This window comes from Atractosteus spatula, chromosome 11 (assembly GCF_055471065.1).
Source record: "Atractosteus spatula isolate fAtrSpa1 chromosome 11, fAtrSpa1.hap1, whole genome shotgun sequence".
Classification (NCBI taxonomy): Eukaryota; Metazoa; Chordata; class Actinopteri; order Semionotiformes; family Lepisosteidae; genus Atractosteus; species Atractosteus spatula.
The window spans coordinates 14,837,983-14,852,684 of record NC_142716.1 but is presented as its reverse complement, the minus strand read 5'-3'; the positions used below and the strand labels follow the sequence as shown (position 1 = coordinate 14,852,684).

Genomic DNA, 14,702 nt, shown 5'->3' with positions numbered 1-14,702 from the left:
TAATTTTCACTGATACTTGTTGCTGTGCATTGCAAAGAAAATACCTTACGTAGATAACAAAATATTGATTGATAGTAATGGGTAACATCTTTTACATTTACTATCATGTCCGTGTATAACTCATTATTTTAGTTATAGGAATAAGTCTGCTGCCACATGAATTCACAGGTTCATACAGTACTTGTGTGTATTAACCCTAATATATCCATTAATATACTGTATTTGACACTGGGATAATTAGAAGCGAAACGCATCCCCACAAAAAATATTGTGGTAACACATTATGAGGCTTAAACAGCTGTTTCAGATTTTAATAATATATCTCAGTTTCTAGATACACGTATCTTGAGCAGCAAATAGTAAAATGTGTGAATTTAAAATGATTTAAATGATAAGAATAAGTAAAATAAAACAAAGCACAGGTACGCAATCTGCTTTATTAACAAAAAAGTTATAGAGCTCTATTACATTGTATTGACACGTCCAAACGGAGAGAGGGTGAACAAGGCTGGGGGACTGTCATATCTCAGGCAGTCAATGCAGGCAGTCTAGCTCCAGATGGGGGCCGCAGTATGGGGCCCTGCCCTTGGGTCTGAATTTGGTCCCGGAGTCGCTGGATTTCCAAGCGCTGGAGTTCGATAATTCTCTCTGCTTCCTGCTCGAAATCCAACCGGGCCACTGCTTTGCTTCCATGGCCATCAGCAGAATGAGCTTGAAACAAGTGGACAAAAACGTATTTTTTGGACTTAATGCTTTGAATGGTACTCTTTTGACATAAATTGCTTAAGTGTGAAAATCTTTCCTTATTCAAAAAGCTTGTATAGATCACATTTACTCCATAAAATCTTATTTCAGTTATGCAGATAAATACCTTAAAATATGTGAAACATAATTATATACAGTATTTACAAATATGTTTTTTTAAGTTTAACCTGTGCCTCTTGTAACCTCTTGTAATTCCATATGGCTGGCATTAAGGTGACATCTAGTGGTAAGAAAAGTCACTGCTCTCACCAATGGCTTTTGTTCAATGAATATGGAATAGAATGGAACAGACATGCAAGCCTATCAATTAATAATAAATAGAGTTCAAGAGATAAAGATTACCTCTTAGTTCAATAGAATTCTGCTTCTTGTTCTTTTTGTTGAGCCCCATTGTTGCTTCATAATCATGGACCTGAGTTCGCACCAGCTTCAGCTCTCTTCTTAAATCATTTATCTCCTTGATTAAGGAGACATTTTCCTGCTCGGACACACATATACAGTATACATAACATATATCACAACGTATTATAGAATTGATGGAGTTAGAATCACAAAGACTTGGTGGCCCATTATTTCAAACAGTTATGCACATTCATTTATTCTCAATATGTTTATTGAGCTGTATATGCTGTATTAATAATGCATTATCTCTAACCTGCATGATTTTGACATTGTCGGCTCTATGGATCTCTGCGTCCTTGAGCATCTTCTTCTTTAGGGAGGCCACATTCCTCTCCAGGTGTTCCCTCTGGCGTGTGTACTCACGCTGGATATCTGCTTCTACTCCCACAATGTCCACCTGCCATGAAACCGTGAGCAGTCACACGCAGGACTAGGCTCAACACCCAGTGCAGCAACAAGGCAGTGACAATAAGAAAGTACAATGACAACACCAAACACATTCCTAAATGCATCTGTTTATGAATATTGTTCTAACCTAAAACTGACAGAATCGATGCTAAGGTAATGGAGCCATTTCTCACAAAGCTGCTGATCACCATAAAAAAAAACTCTTTAAGAAATGTGTGTCTTCAAGAGTGAAAATTATAGTTTTTGTTTTTTTTATGGTTGTTCCTGTACTGTTTAATAAAATAATGTAAAAGATTCAGCCATATGTGTACATATAAAAACTAGACAAAGTTTTTGAGTAATATCTTTAGTACATTTCTAAACTCTGTTTCTGTAAGCTCAGAGTAAACAGCAGGAGCCTCTTACCACATCAGATTGCTGGACGTATCTGTCATAAAGTTCTCGAATGCTGTCTTTCAGTTTTTTTGGCTCCTGAATAAATCCAACACAATTGTGCAGATCAGTTTTAAACCTCCTTACTAAAGCCTCCACATCTCGCACCTATAGGGAGAAAAAACAGAGAAAGAAATTAAGGATTGAAAAAGCAGCTCATGAGAAAACATTATACCTTGTTCTTTACCCTCTACTCTAACATCATCTACCTTGCTCATTACTCTCCGTAATGTATACACCTTATTCACAAGCACTTAGTTCAAAAGTGGTCTTGGATTGAAGGACATACCCTTTGCATTTCCTTGTGCATCTCCTTGTCAGTGGCCTTCAGTTTCTGCTTCAGCTCCGTAATGTTCAGCTCCAGCTGTGTATTCTGTTTATGGAATCGTTCTAATTCACTCTCCATCTAACAAGACAAAGGGCATGTATTGTAGAGTCTTTTTCATTTTAAACCCAGTTTGTATTTTAAAACAGGTTTTATATTAAACACAGTAGATTTAAAAGTGCTTGCTAAACTTCTCTTTAAACAGAATTATATAAGACAGTTTTTAAATATTATAGCACAATTGTAGTACAGTACAACTGTTGTATATTTAGTGGTATTCAGTGGTGGTAGAGAGTACTTAACATGTATGTTGCAGCACATAACAGCCATTTTACCTCTTGAATCTGCTCCTTCATTTCTTTAATGTCATTCTCTCTTGGTTCAATCTGTTTTTTCAGTTCTTTGATTTTATAGTCTAGCACAAACTTAAACTTCTCCAGTTCCTGGTTTTTCTTCTTCAAGTCATAGATGCGCTTCTCCTACAGATGAGAAACAACTTTTCAGTCCCTGGTGCTAAACTTCATTTTAGCCATTCAAACAAAACATTTTGTTTTAGTTCAGTAATAAATACGCTCTGAATTGGAAAACAAGTCCTAAAGAGGGTCCTAAAGCACAAACCAATCTTTTGCGTTAATTGCATTGATTAATACACATTTCATGTTTAATGTGTGTCACTGTTTGAACTGAATTCCTTAATTATTAAAAAAAAAAACATTTGGTACAATTTCTGCTCAGCCCAATTAATTCTTTGAAATTGTTAGCTCACAGCTGCTGGGATACAGAAAACTATTTCTAAAGGTGTCTTGGGGCTAATCTTTTCATAACCAGCAGCTGTGACATTCAAACATTAAGCAAATTACCAATTAAAACAGACATCATACAAAGAAGCAATGAACTGTTGGTTTGGGAGTCTTCCGCAAGCTTCACTATAATAGCGCTCATAATGTAATCTTTCATCTTCAGCTTTCAAACTTCCCCCTGGTTCCCAGCTGTTGCTGACTTGGTATTTGTATGGCAGGTACTGTTGCAATCAGCTGTCTGTATGTGTTTTGCATTTAATCCTTTTTGTCAGAAGCTAAGTTTGAGACTTGATATTTATGTTTGTATTTGTAAGATAACTCAGGCATCACACACCTTGTCCTGGATAGTTTCATCTCTCTCTTGGATCTCCTTCTTTAGTCCAAGGATATCCTTTTCTAGGGATCTGATGACTCCTTGCAATTTCTGTTGCTCTGACTTCAGTTTTTCAATCTCCAGATTCCTGTCATCGATCTCTTTCTGCAGACTGCTGAACTGATTTGACAAAGGAAAGACAGAAGGGTCTTAGAAAATCACATTGCAAAAAATGTCACTATACAATACATTTGATGTATTCCATTTATACAGCCACTATTAGAGAGTCTTTTATTCCTGGTAAGAGTCCCCTATCATGGAAGCACAAGGCAGGAAAACACTCTGGTCCAGTCTAGTCCAGTCTCCAGTCCATTGCAAATAGGGACTCCTTATAGACAACAAATAATCTAGCCACCATGTCTTTGGAGAGAAGCAGGAAACTGGAGCACTTGGCACAACCCCAGGAGAACACAACGTACAGTAAATATGCAAACTCAACACAGAAGGTCCCACAGTCCGGAGTCAAAGCCAGGATTCAAGAGCTATGAGGCAACAGTCTAACTCTCTGGCCTTTGGGACACCCTATTTTGTCATTGGGTCAAATTGAAATATTCTGTTTCCTAAATTAAAATTAATACAATAAAAATAATAAACATTTTGACATCCTTGACAACACTTTTGACATTAAGATTCTTGATATCTACTGTAAAAACTTGACTTAAAATGAGTTTTTCACATACAATCCATGTAAGAGTCACTGCATATATTATTTTTCACACAAAACTCCCAGCATTGCTATAAATCCTAACACCAAAGACCTTCTTTCATACTTCATCACACATCTTCATAATCACATCATACATAATGGTATCTCTCATTTGGGCTTTTCTGTTTACAGCAATGGTTTATACTTTGCTTTGAGCACATGGCTTGAGTTAGAATTAGAAAAAAAAAGTGATTCCGTGGATTGGAAGCTTTCCTCTCTCTAAATTTGTTCCCACCTTTTTCCTCATGATTCCTGTCTCCCCCTTCAGTCGCATGTTGGTCTCCTTCTCGTCTCTCAGTCGTCTCTCGTACTTGATGCGGATGTCCTGGATCTCCCGATCCCCATCTTCCTCCATCTGCTTCTTGGACTCCTCGAACTCTCGCACCTGCTGCCGTGACTCATCCTGACACTGTCAGAGAGATCACAAGACTGAGACACAGAGGGCGAGGTAAGGTGTAACACTGCATCAAATTGAAAAAAAAAATTAATAGATCTTCAGTTGTTCATTAAATTGAAATATGAGAACATTAGTTCCATTTTCCTGATTTTTTTATTTCAAAGTTTTTTTTGCAGCAGTACTGTTTGTTACTGTTGCTTTAGAAACCTTCTACTGATTTTAAAAATGATTATTTCTGGGTCTGTACTGTTGGCACTGCTTCAATTTAATTCTCCTTGTACACATATCACTTGTTACTTGTTATCTTTAAGATCTGCTTAAATCTTTTTGGTCATCGAGAGAAAATGCAGACTTTGATTTTTTTAAACATTTCAAAACCCGTTCCAGTACAACTTTTAAAGTGTCCTTATGAAATGCTTTGATCAAATGCCATTACAAATCTTTCTATAGGACTCTAGTGTTTACACTGTTACCTGCTCCAGCATTAGCAGTTTCTCCTGAAGCTTGGACTCATAGTACTCCGTGAGCTCCTCCAGTGCCTGGGTCTTGCTCTCCTCCATCTCATGCAGCTGCTTCTCATACTCCTCCTGCATTCTCTGGGACTTCACCTGCAGCTCTTGGTACTTTTCATACTCCAGCATCAGCTTTTGGTTGTTCGCTGACTCTGCAACAAGGGATGTTAGACAGCAGGTTTAGACTTCAGCAGGAGATTTTAGTACAAATAATTTGGCTTTGGTCAGTCTTTTGGTGTAGTTTGCTTTGTCTCCTTAACTGATAACCCCTAATTACACGATTAGCAAAGGGGAAAGTTCTACTTCTACTGTGAAATATTTTATTATGTCTTCTTTGTAGCACAGCATATCACTACTAAAACAATTTGATTGCCATAATACCGACACAAATGTATTATAATAAAAAACATTGTGTTCTTAAAAAATAATATTTTACTTTTCAGATACAATATGGTGTTTTTCATCTGATTTGAATGTTTTATTAGGCTGTGATATCACTTAAAATCTTCTAATTCTACTAGTAATTCTAATGGTGCATGTACAAGATCAATATACTATGATGTAATAATGTTTTATTAGTCACTTTTAATTAAATACCCTAACTGGTGGAAAGTCAGAGAAATCACCTAAGTCCTGCTGTTCTTTGGAGTGTTTTTCCATCACCTCTGCCAGCTCCTCTTCGTGAGCCTGCTCCTGTTTCTCCTTCTCTGTTTTGAGAACCTTTATGAAACCAGGCATGGAAAGGCTGAATATTCCACTGAGGGAAGTCATTCGTTTTTAAAACACCGTAGACAGTTTGCGCAACATTAGCTTTGAAATTTGATTAAAAGCCACCAGAACACCTCAGGAAAAGAGATTTGATGCACTGGGGCACATTTACTGTACCATCCTCTGGGATCCTCTGGGATCCTATGTGTTTTTTGTTCTTCTTAATCAAATAAGTAAAAAGTGAAAAATAATATTGAGGTAATTTAACCAGGTTCAAATTCATGGTAGTTTCATAAGACTTAAGTAACCTGCTTAATGTGGTGTTATACTCCACTGTAAGGTGTTGCTAATTAGGTCACATCACTGCCATCAGCAACATTTTATTCTGATTAACCTTTTCTTGGCAATAGAAAAAGAGTCAATTTCCACCTGTAATTATGTCCCCTCAATCATTTTGTAATATCTCTGGAAGTTTATAGAGTAGAAGCTTGGCTTGTGGTTTAAATTTAAGCTAATACAAAATTGCTGAATATGTTTGGTAAATTTAAATCTGCCGCATTATTTATAAAGGTCCTGCTGATTGCACACCTGGTTCTTTGTTTTCAGAGACTCCATTTCCTGGATAAATTTCTCAGTCAGCTCTTTGATTTTCTCATTGTAATTCATGTCCTTCAGTCGGAGCTGGTACTCATTCTCCATTTTCAACTCTTCTACCCTCGTTTTCAATTCCAGCATGACCTGATTCTGTAACATGAAGATAAAGAGGTAGAAAAGCAGAAAAAAATCATCTATCTTTTTCCCAATTTTTTATACTTATTATGTTCGAAGAGACTTAGAATTTAATTATGTCAGCAAAACAAATGAAAAGTTACACACAATTAATCCACACATAATGTAAGACATTAGAAATATAACTATTAATGCTGGATACTATTTAATGTCCTCACTTCACAATAATGTTTTTTAAAGGAATGTATAAATACTTTAATACAAAATGAAAGTAAAGATTGTATGCATTGATAAATTATATATTATATATACCATATACTGTATATTATATATGACTTCGCTAATCACTCCTTTTTATTGCACTGTTACTGCCCTATGACATACCAAATAAACTACAATTACCTTCTCTTCCAAGTCAGACTTGGTGATGAGAATCTCTTCTGCATAGGTGACCTCTTTGTCTCGTTTCAGGCCTCGTCCTTCTTTGTCAATTATCTTCCAGATCAGCAAACAGCCATCCTCTGAGACTGTCAGCAAATACTGGTCATCAAATGTGATAACCATCTGCAGGCACAACCATAAGAGGCATGGAATGAGTGAAACATCAATTGATTTGGTTGTTGTTTTCCTAGACCTTTTCTTAAATGGTCTAGGATGACCTATTCTTCAAATCATTTATTTAAAATGCAAATTGGATAAAGATGAAAGATTCAAAATTAGAAATGGTACAATTCATAATGGTATAGTATTCATATATGACTTTTGGGTCTTAGCTGGGCATGTCTAACATATTTATGAATAATAAAATACTGAAACGCACCTTTGTCACAGGTGCAGCATGTGCCTGATACTCGGTCCAGTCTTTTTGTATTGGTAAAGGGTATTTGATGGCTCTAATTGTTCCAAGAGATGTGCCGGTGAACAACATTCGTCCTGATCGAGACATCACTACACTGGTGTATACCACATCATCAGAGTAAACTTCTCGCAGGATCTATAAAAGCAAAAAAGATGTGTTTTTTGCACATATAAACTATTTTGTCCTTTAAAATTAGAATGTGATTAAAAAATAAAACATACCGATTGTAGAGAGAAACATGTTCTTGTACACATACTACACACTTTGCTGCCATTAAAAACAAATATTGTATAACAATAATAAAGTAATATTAAATAGCGTATGAGTCAACACAGCAGGACTGTAGGACTATTTATAGTAGTCATCTTACTTAGAACAAGGAACATCCTGTTGTTCTTCAAACATTGCAGGACAAAAATAAAAAAATCTAAAGGAATCTGACACAGAAGTTTACAATTGATTTGAAATATTCTGTCATGAGCATGAGCAATTTATTTAAGCCTTAACCAATTCTTCTAATTTAAATGTTTATGTTTGTATGAGAATTGAATGTGAAATGTGAAATTGTTAATTCATATTGAATTCAGGAGGTTTGAAAACATGGTTAGAACAACCCAGATGAATTATACACATGCAGCAAATTTGAATGTTTGTAGTAGCTTTTTCATCACATTTACCAAGTAATCTTAAAAGATTGTCTGGTGTTGCTTGTCATTATTATCATTCATTCCTCTGTCCATATCAATAAAACTAAAAGGTTGTCTATTGCAATACCTGATCTGTCAGGATTAAACCTAACCCTAAATAAATAACATCAGTAGAAAATCACTATAGATATGTTTCAACATAAAGAAGGAAAAACATTGACTGAAAAGAGCAGAACAATGCAAAATGTTTAAGACTTTTGCACAGCTGTGTATTTATGTAAAAAGGCTACACACCAACATATAAGATAAGTATGCCATGTGATTTTGATACTACTGGCATCCCATCCAGGATGTATCTCACTTTGCACTCATTGCTTGCCATGTTAGATTCAGGCTTCCACCTTCATCCCTGTACTAGATAAGCAGATTAGAAAATGTGTGGATGGGTGGATTTTGATGCTGTATATAGTGTCAGGGAGAATACAGCAAAGTTCTAATGTACTGCATTTAAAAAGTGAGTAAAGTGAGAAATTACTTTTTCCATAAGGCATGAAACAGTACTATTCAAAAACATAGCTAGTTTTGATCATGCATACATGAAATGATGTTTTCAGCCACACAGAGAAAAAAGCAAAGGAATCTCTACAGTACGCTTCCCACACCTGGCAATCTGTGATCTCTTTCAGAGTGCAGTCTGAGCCGACAGCAAAGATGGTCTTGCTGTCAGAAGAGATGGTGATATCGTTGTAGCTGCAGGATTTCAAGACGCTCTCTGATTCCCGTTTGCCGGTGAGGGTGTTCCACTCATAGACAGCTCCATCCATGCCACAAGACACCAGCCTGCTGTCATCAGCACTCCACAGAATGGACCGTACCTGAGGAGCACACAAGAAAGCAAATCACAAGAAAAAAATCAGTATTACCTTACAGCTGCAATTTTGCCGAGACTCTGAAAGTATTCTGTATTTTTTTATTTTCTTTTTAACTGGCTTTTTCTCACTCAGAATGCAGGTTCACGTTTACATTATGCCATTCATTAAGCACCATGTTCAGTTGTTAATGTAAGCGTATAGGTTTAGCTTGAACAAACAGGTGCCTTGTCTCACCTTTCCATTGTGTCCTTTCAGGTTAAGGATGTTTTCAAATGTTGTTGTCGAATAGATGTGAATGATGTTTCCATTGACAGCTGCGAACAGGTGGCCACCATGACTAAAAGCACACTGGAAATAAAGCAGTCTTATCTGAAATCTGTAGCATGTAATGCACTTCATTTGCTTCCTACAGTATGCACGACAGGCATCAATACAGTTAGAACTTCCAAAGTGGGGACAAAACTTCTTGTTTTAAAATGTTGATGTACAGTATGTAGTTATTGAACTACAAGAATTCCTTAATATTTCTTTTTCAAATTGATAAATTTACACTGAGCAATTGTTAGAACGAATCTGCACTACTGAATGGATCTGTTGCTGTGTTTGATCTCACCTCTCTGCATCCCCGCACTGTGAATTCTTTAAAGGTCCTGATATCATCAATGAGCAGGTTCATCAGCCGCAATTTATCTGAGAATCCCACCAGGATGAAAAGACCAGATGGGTGGAGTGCAATGCTGTAGGCCTCCTCCTGGAACTCTTTATAAAGTTCCAATGTGCTGGAACGAGGGGAGGGTTTAGTAGAGAGTACATAAACAAAAATATGTACAGATACACAATGCTAAACCAGCACTATAAGCATCTTAAATGGTAATATAAATATTATATTCATATAAATAGAATGTGCTATGCAAATTATGTTGTATACAGTAATAGCAGATGTTCATAATAGTCAAAGTACCTGACTTTTCCTGATTTTATTTTCCTGACATTGAAAACTGTAGTTTTTAAATGACAATGACATCTGTGGAAATGGAAAGTTGTAAAGCAGCCCAGGAGGATGAAACACTGTGCACTTATCTGGTCATTCTGCTTACTTGTTCTCAAAACTCCAGATTCGAACAGAGTGGTCCAGAGAGCAGGTGGCAATGAGAGGTTTACGGCTGCATATGGACAGACCAGTGATGATGCCAGAGTGAAAGGAGTGGGACAGGAACTCAAACTGTGCTTGCTCCCCCTTCAAATAACACAACATGCAAACAAAACTTCAATATAAATTCAAAGAACACTATAGGTTCTTAACCACTTCAGGAATCTTAAACAACATTTTTATGTAACACTGAAACGGCAGTGCAATATGTACATAAGGAATTAATACTTAAAGAAACATTACATAAAAATTAGAATTATGTTTGGCCTTTCACAAGCCAATAGAATCTGAATGGGTGTACATCAGCAGTACCTTGCTCATCTCTGCAGAGGAGAGGGTGATGCTGTAGAGCTGGCCACGGTCAGTGCTGGCAACGAGGGTTTCCTCAGAAGGGCTGATACACAGTGAAGAAATCTCCTGCTGCTCTGCCAGGCTGGGCTCATTACTGTACTGGTCTGAAGGAATCTGTTAGTGAAGCACAAACTTTACTGTTGACTGGCCACAGGCTTGTGATACGCCATGCAACACACTATATCTCATCAGGAATGAACTAACAAAATAAGTTAACCCCTGTATTAAATGTAGATGTTAAAGTCCACAACAAGCATACTGAACTTGGATTCTCTGTAGTACATTTTTATGATACTGTCTTCTCCAACTTGATAAAAGTTCTAGACTAAACTTTTGTAAGGTTTGATAAAGGAAGTAACATTTCTGTAATCAAATCAAGTCAAGAGACAATACTCTCTCACCCTGATCTCCCTGGTTCTCTTATATGTGTCCTTTTCGTCTGTCTTCTCAAACAAGCACACTGTCCCCGGCCCAGCTGCACAGGCAAACCCCTTGGAATAGGCAGTTATGGCTGAGACACGAGGAAGAGAGCTGGACATTGGCTCATCCAGCATGCTTTTTTCCACTGACCTAACGAGCAAAAACAGGAGTTTGTAACTGTATGCATTTTATGTTTTTACATTATAAGTGTGAAAGTGAACATATTATTTGTCGCTTTAATGCACATTTATTGTTGAAAGTTTCCACACACAAGATGGATGAACAGGCACTGTTAATCTGTTGTCATAATAATCTGTGTACACAACACAAATGTATCAAGAATAACTGGGGACTCATACAGTACATGGCACAAATGAAATACTTCTCTTGTTCCTAATATCAACCTGTGTTCATATGATGCCATTGATTCCAAGTGCTTTACTTTGGAAATTTAAACTTTTGGTTATTTAACTTCCTGATTCAAGTGTACACATTTCTGACACATGGATGTAATTGGTGGCATAAACAGCAGAAGATTCAGTCAACATTTTCATTGCAAACTTCTGAGGTTAAATAATAATTGCTTATTTTAATCTAATCAGGCAACAAAGGACATTTGTTTTTACATGTATGTGCACAGGCAGATATTACTGAATGCAGTTACAATTTTAGACATTTTTCAAAGAGAAAGAAAACTACAGCTTAGTCCCTTAAGAAACATCTGTACTACATATTTAAGAGGAGCATCAGTGAACAGCTTAGAAACAGTTGTTTGTCTCTCCAGCCTCCCTCTCTCACTGTACCTGTCAGTATCTCTAATGGTTAACTTTGGCACCACACTCATTTCCCAGCGCAGATCTCCTGACTCAAACACCAGGAGCCTCCCGGTCTCTGTGCCGACAATAACTCTCTCATCCGACACCCACATGTGGGACAGGAAGTTGTGAGCCTCCAGCTTCTGGAAGTTGGATTGTTTGAGGGTTCCTTCAGCATAGCGGAAGAGTTTAAACACCCCATTTCCACTCACGCAGATCTGTGTGTTGTCCTGAGGATTAAAACTAACCTTAGGAAATAAAAGAAATGTGTATTTTAAAACATTAATAGCTCCTTTTTGTTTTTTCACTTGCATATAGACAAATCAAAATAACTCATTAGTTTAAATTCTTTAAACGTTAACTTTTCCAAGTGCAATGTAAAAGAGAATGATAATATCCATCAACCTAATGATTAACCACCATTTGACCACTGTCTACACTTACATTGATATTTCAATTAATAAAAAGTTACATTAACCCATTTAACTTGTGATCAACAGTGTATGTTCAAATGACATCAATCCTACACATCCACTCACAATCATGTATTTTTTGAGTTTTAGACTGTTTTCATCACTTTTTCTTTATGCCTCAGGTTTTCAAAATGGTTTTGTTTTTTCATCCACCCTCATGCAATTTATCTTTATTAGCTTCCATTGGTGGCAAAGTCAGTAGAAACTCAAGAAGGCTTATAAGGTGGCCATCTAAACCAGTCGCGAGCAAACTTGAACCCTGTTTTGTTCAGTACCTGGGAGACAGGGTTAGTTGTGGTGCCAGTCTTCACTGTGGCCATCACCTTTTGTTTCTCCCACATCCAGTAGAACAGGGTCCAGTCTGGATCCCCCGATTGGCCAATGAGGTATTTGGAGTCTGGAGAGAAAGCCATATAGACAAAGTCCTGCACTGGGGAGTCCCCCCCACTCAGGACCTTCCTCTTTCTGCTCTGCTCATGCTGCAGGTCATACACAGTGATGGTGCCTTTCTCGCCTCTCTCAGACACGGCCAGGTAGCGGCGGTTGGAGCTAATGGCCAGGGCTTGCATGCCATGGCTTCTCTCTGTGCCTGCAGAACATAGTAGCACTCATGGTTAAGAGTCTCCACATTATCGGTTATTGTTCTGTTAAACATGACAGACATGCAAGAGAGTTCCAAATCTGTTTTGGCAGATTTTACAGTAGTGGCAGTGTTTTACAGTACTTCAATGCATTGACTGGTGTATAAGACACACTAACTGCAGAAGGAAATGTTTTGGTGACTGTACTGTGTATGATCTTTATTAATTTAAATAATGTTAATTTTTGTATTACTCTAAAGACAAATTTTAATGTAGCCTAAAAGAAAAATATTATAAATAGGGGGATTTTAAATATAGGGTCCTTATACAAATGTGTTATTTGTATATACTATACAATAATTATTAAGTAAATTAATGAATGTTAATTGTATACTAGTTGCAATAATTATTACACATAAAATTAATAAAATGCTGTCTATAGTCAAGTTTGGCCACGTGTTATAAACTGTTATACAGTTTAAAAGGTGGCATAATAACAAGGAGACAAACATAAAACACATACAAAGATTAAGCTATAATTCAAATATACAAGACACACAAACTACTATCTACAAAATATTTACAGTTTGTGAGTCCCTGAGTCAAGACATTCTACAGCCTAAAGTTCCCTCTCTTCAAAGGTGGACCCACATTAACGCAAACCAAGCAAGACACAACACAGCTGTTTGGGTTTTTTTTTAAAAACGTTTTGGGACTTTTTTTTGAATTCTTGAATTAGGTCAACTCATAGTCTTCTCTTTTTCAGGGTATAAAGTTTTACTTCTTTTAGACCCTTAGAGTAGGATATTCTTCTGAATACAGGAATGTAGCTGATCACTCTCCTCTGTATTCAGTCCAGAGAGGCAATACCTCTTTTGTATCGTATTAACCGAAGTTATGCACCCATTCTAAGTGTTACTAGTGTATTGTACAACTTTAACATTACACCAGATCATTTAAATTCTATAACTATATACAGTATGTTCTTAACTATATATATACTAACATTCTGTTTGCCTGTTTATTGTCTAGAAGTGTCTGTCACATTGTACAGAAGGCCTAAGTACGTTTCATAGGTAGCTTCATTGAGCTCCATGTTTTCCATTTTAATTTATGGTTTATGGTTTGGTACCTGCTTGTAACACTCTGTAGTTGTCTACATTATATGCCATCTACTAGATGTTTGTTCAGACGTGAATTCCATCTGAATCTTTTTAAATTTCCTTTTCATTTTCTTCTGTTTTTGCTAATCCTCCTGTTTTGATGTCTGTGAATTTCACTATTTTACTATGTATGCCAGAATCTAGATCATTGATACAAACTAGTCAGCATAGTGCTCCGAACACAGATCTCTATGGCACTCTACCAATTATATCCATCCAACTGGCACATTCACACACCTTATATCTAATATTATACGTTTGTTTCACTTGCAAGAAAAATACTCTTAATGCTGCTTTAGATTATTAGAACAGAATTAACCACAGAACGTTCCTTAAAATCAAAGATACCGAGTTCCCATATTGAGGTCCACATTCTAAAAAGACAATACAATATAGTCAATTTATGGAGATGCATTTTCTTACCTGGAATAAACTTCTGCCATTTCTGGTCAATGTTGTAGCGCACACAGTTGTTTCCAGATGGGAAGATGACAGTTTGCTCATCAAAGTACAGGAGATTATTGGTCACCCCAGCCCGGAGACCGAAGATGTGATGAGACTGAATAACAGCCGCAGACATTGTTCAGCGATTGCTCGCCCTGCGAGTCACTTGGCGGACCTGCTAATATAAGATACACTTCTACAAAACCCATACGCCAAAAATGCAATGTGCTCAATTAAGATGCAGTATCCATTCAGTGAAAAATTATACTCTCATCTGCCGCATTTTAAAATAACTTGATCATATTTTACCTATATATTTAATTTAATATTTTATTCCAGGCACTATCAGGAAGATAATTGTTGATACCGG

At 36.8% G+C, this 14,702-nt stretch overlaps 1 protein-coding gene across 1 annotated transcript; it reads right to left on the bottom strand.

The window, feature by feature from the left end:
- Positions 1-423: 423 nt before the first annotated feature.
- On the bottom strand, positions 424-14,468 carry cfap57 (cilia and flagella associated protein 57). The gene is made up of 22 exons (XM_088927662.1): positions 14,312-14,468; positions 12,420-12,733; positions 11,660-11,919; positions 10,838-11,006; positions 10,398-10,550; positions 10,033-10,172; positions 9,549-9,714; positions 9,170-9,283; positions 8,726-8,938; positions 7,378-7,551; positions 6,960-7,121; positions 6,417-6,572; positions 5,747-5,840; positions 5,082-5,272; positions 4,447-4,620; positions 3,467-3,625; positions 2,668-2,811; positions 2,297-2,413; positions 1,981-2,115; positions 1,421-1,564; positions 1,108-1,243; positions 424-711 (listed from the first exon to the last, which is right to left on the bottom strand). Exons 1-22 carry the CDS (start codon positions 14,466-14,468, stop codon positions 527-529), a joined length of 3,657 nt encoding a protein of 1,218 aa, XP_088783788.1. The 3' UTR covers positions 424-526.
- Between the last annotated feature and the right edge of the window lie 234 nt (positions 14,469-14,702).

Bases quoted from the DNA above. Each gene is read 5' to 3' on its own strand.
- cfap57 (XM_088927662.1), bottom strand. From the start codon at position 14,468: ATGTCTGCGGCTGTTATTCAGTCTCATCACATCTTCGGTCTCCGGGCT. The intron at 11,007-11,659 runs GTACAGTGAGAG...TTTGCTCGTTAG, and splicing joins ACCATTAGAGATACTGACAG to GTCAGTGGAAAAAAGCATGC. The intron at 8,939-9,169 runs GTGAGACAAGGC...TGTGCTCCTCAG, and splicing joins TGAAAGGACACAATGGAAAG to GTACGGTCCATTCTGTGGAG.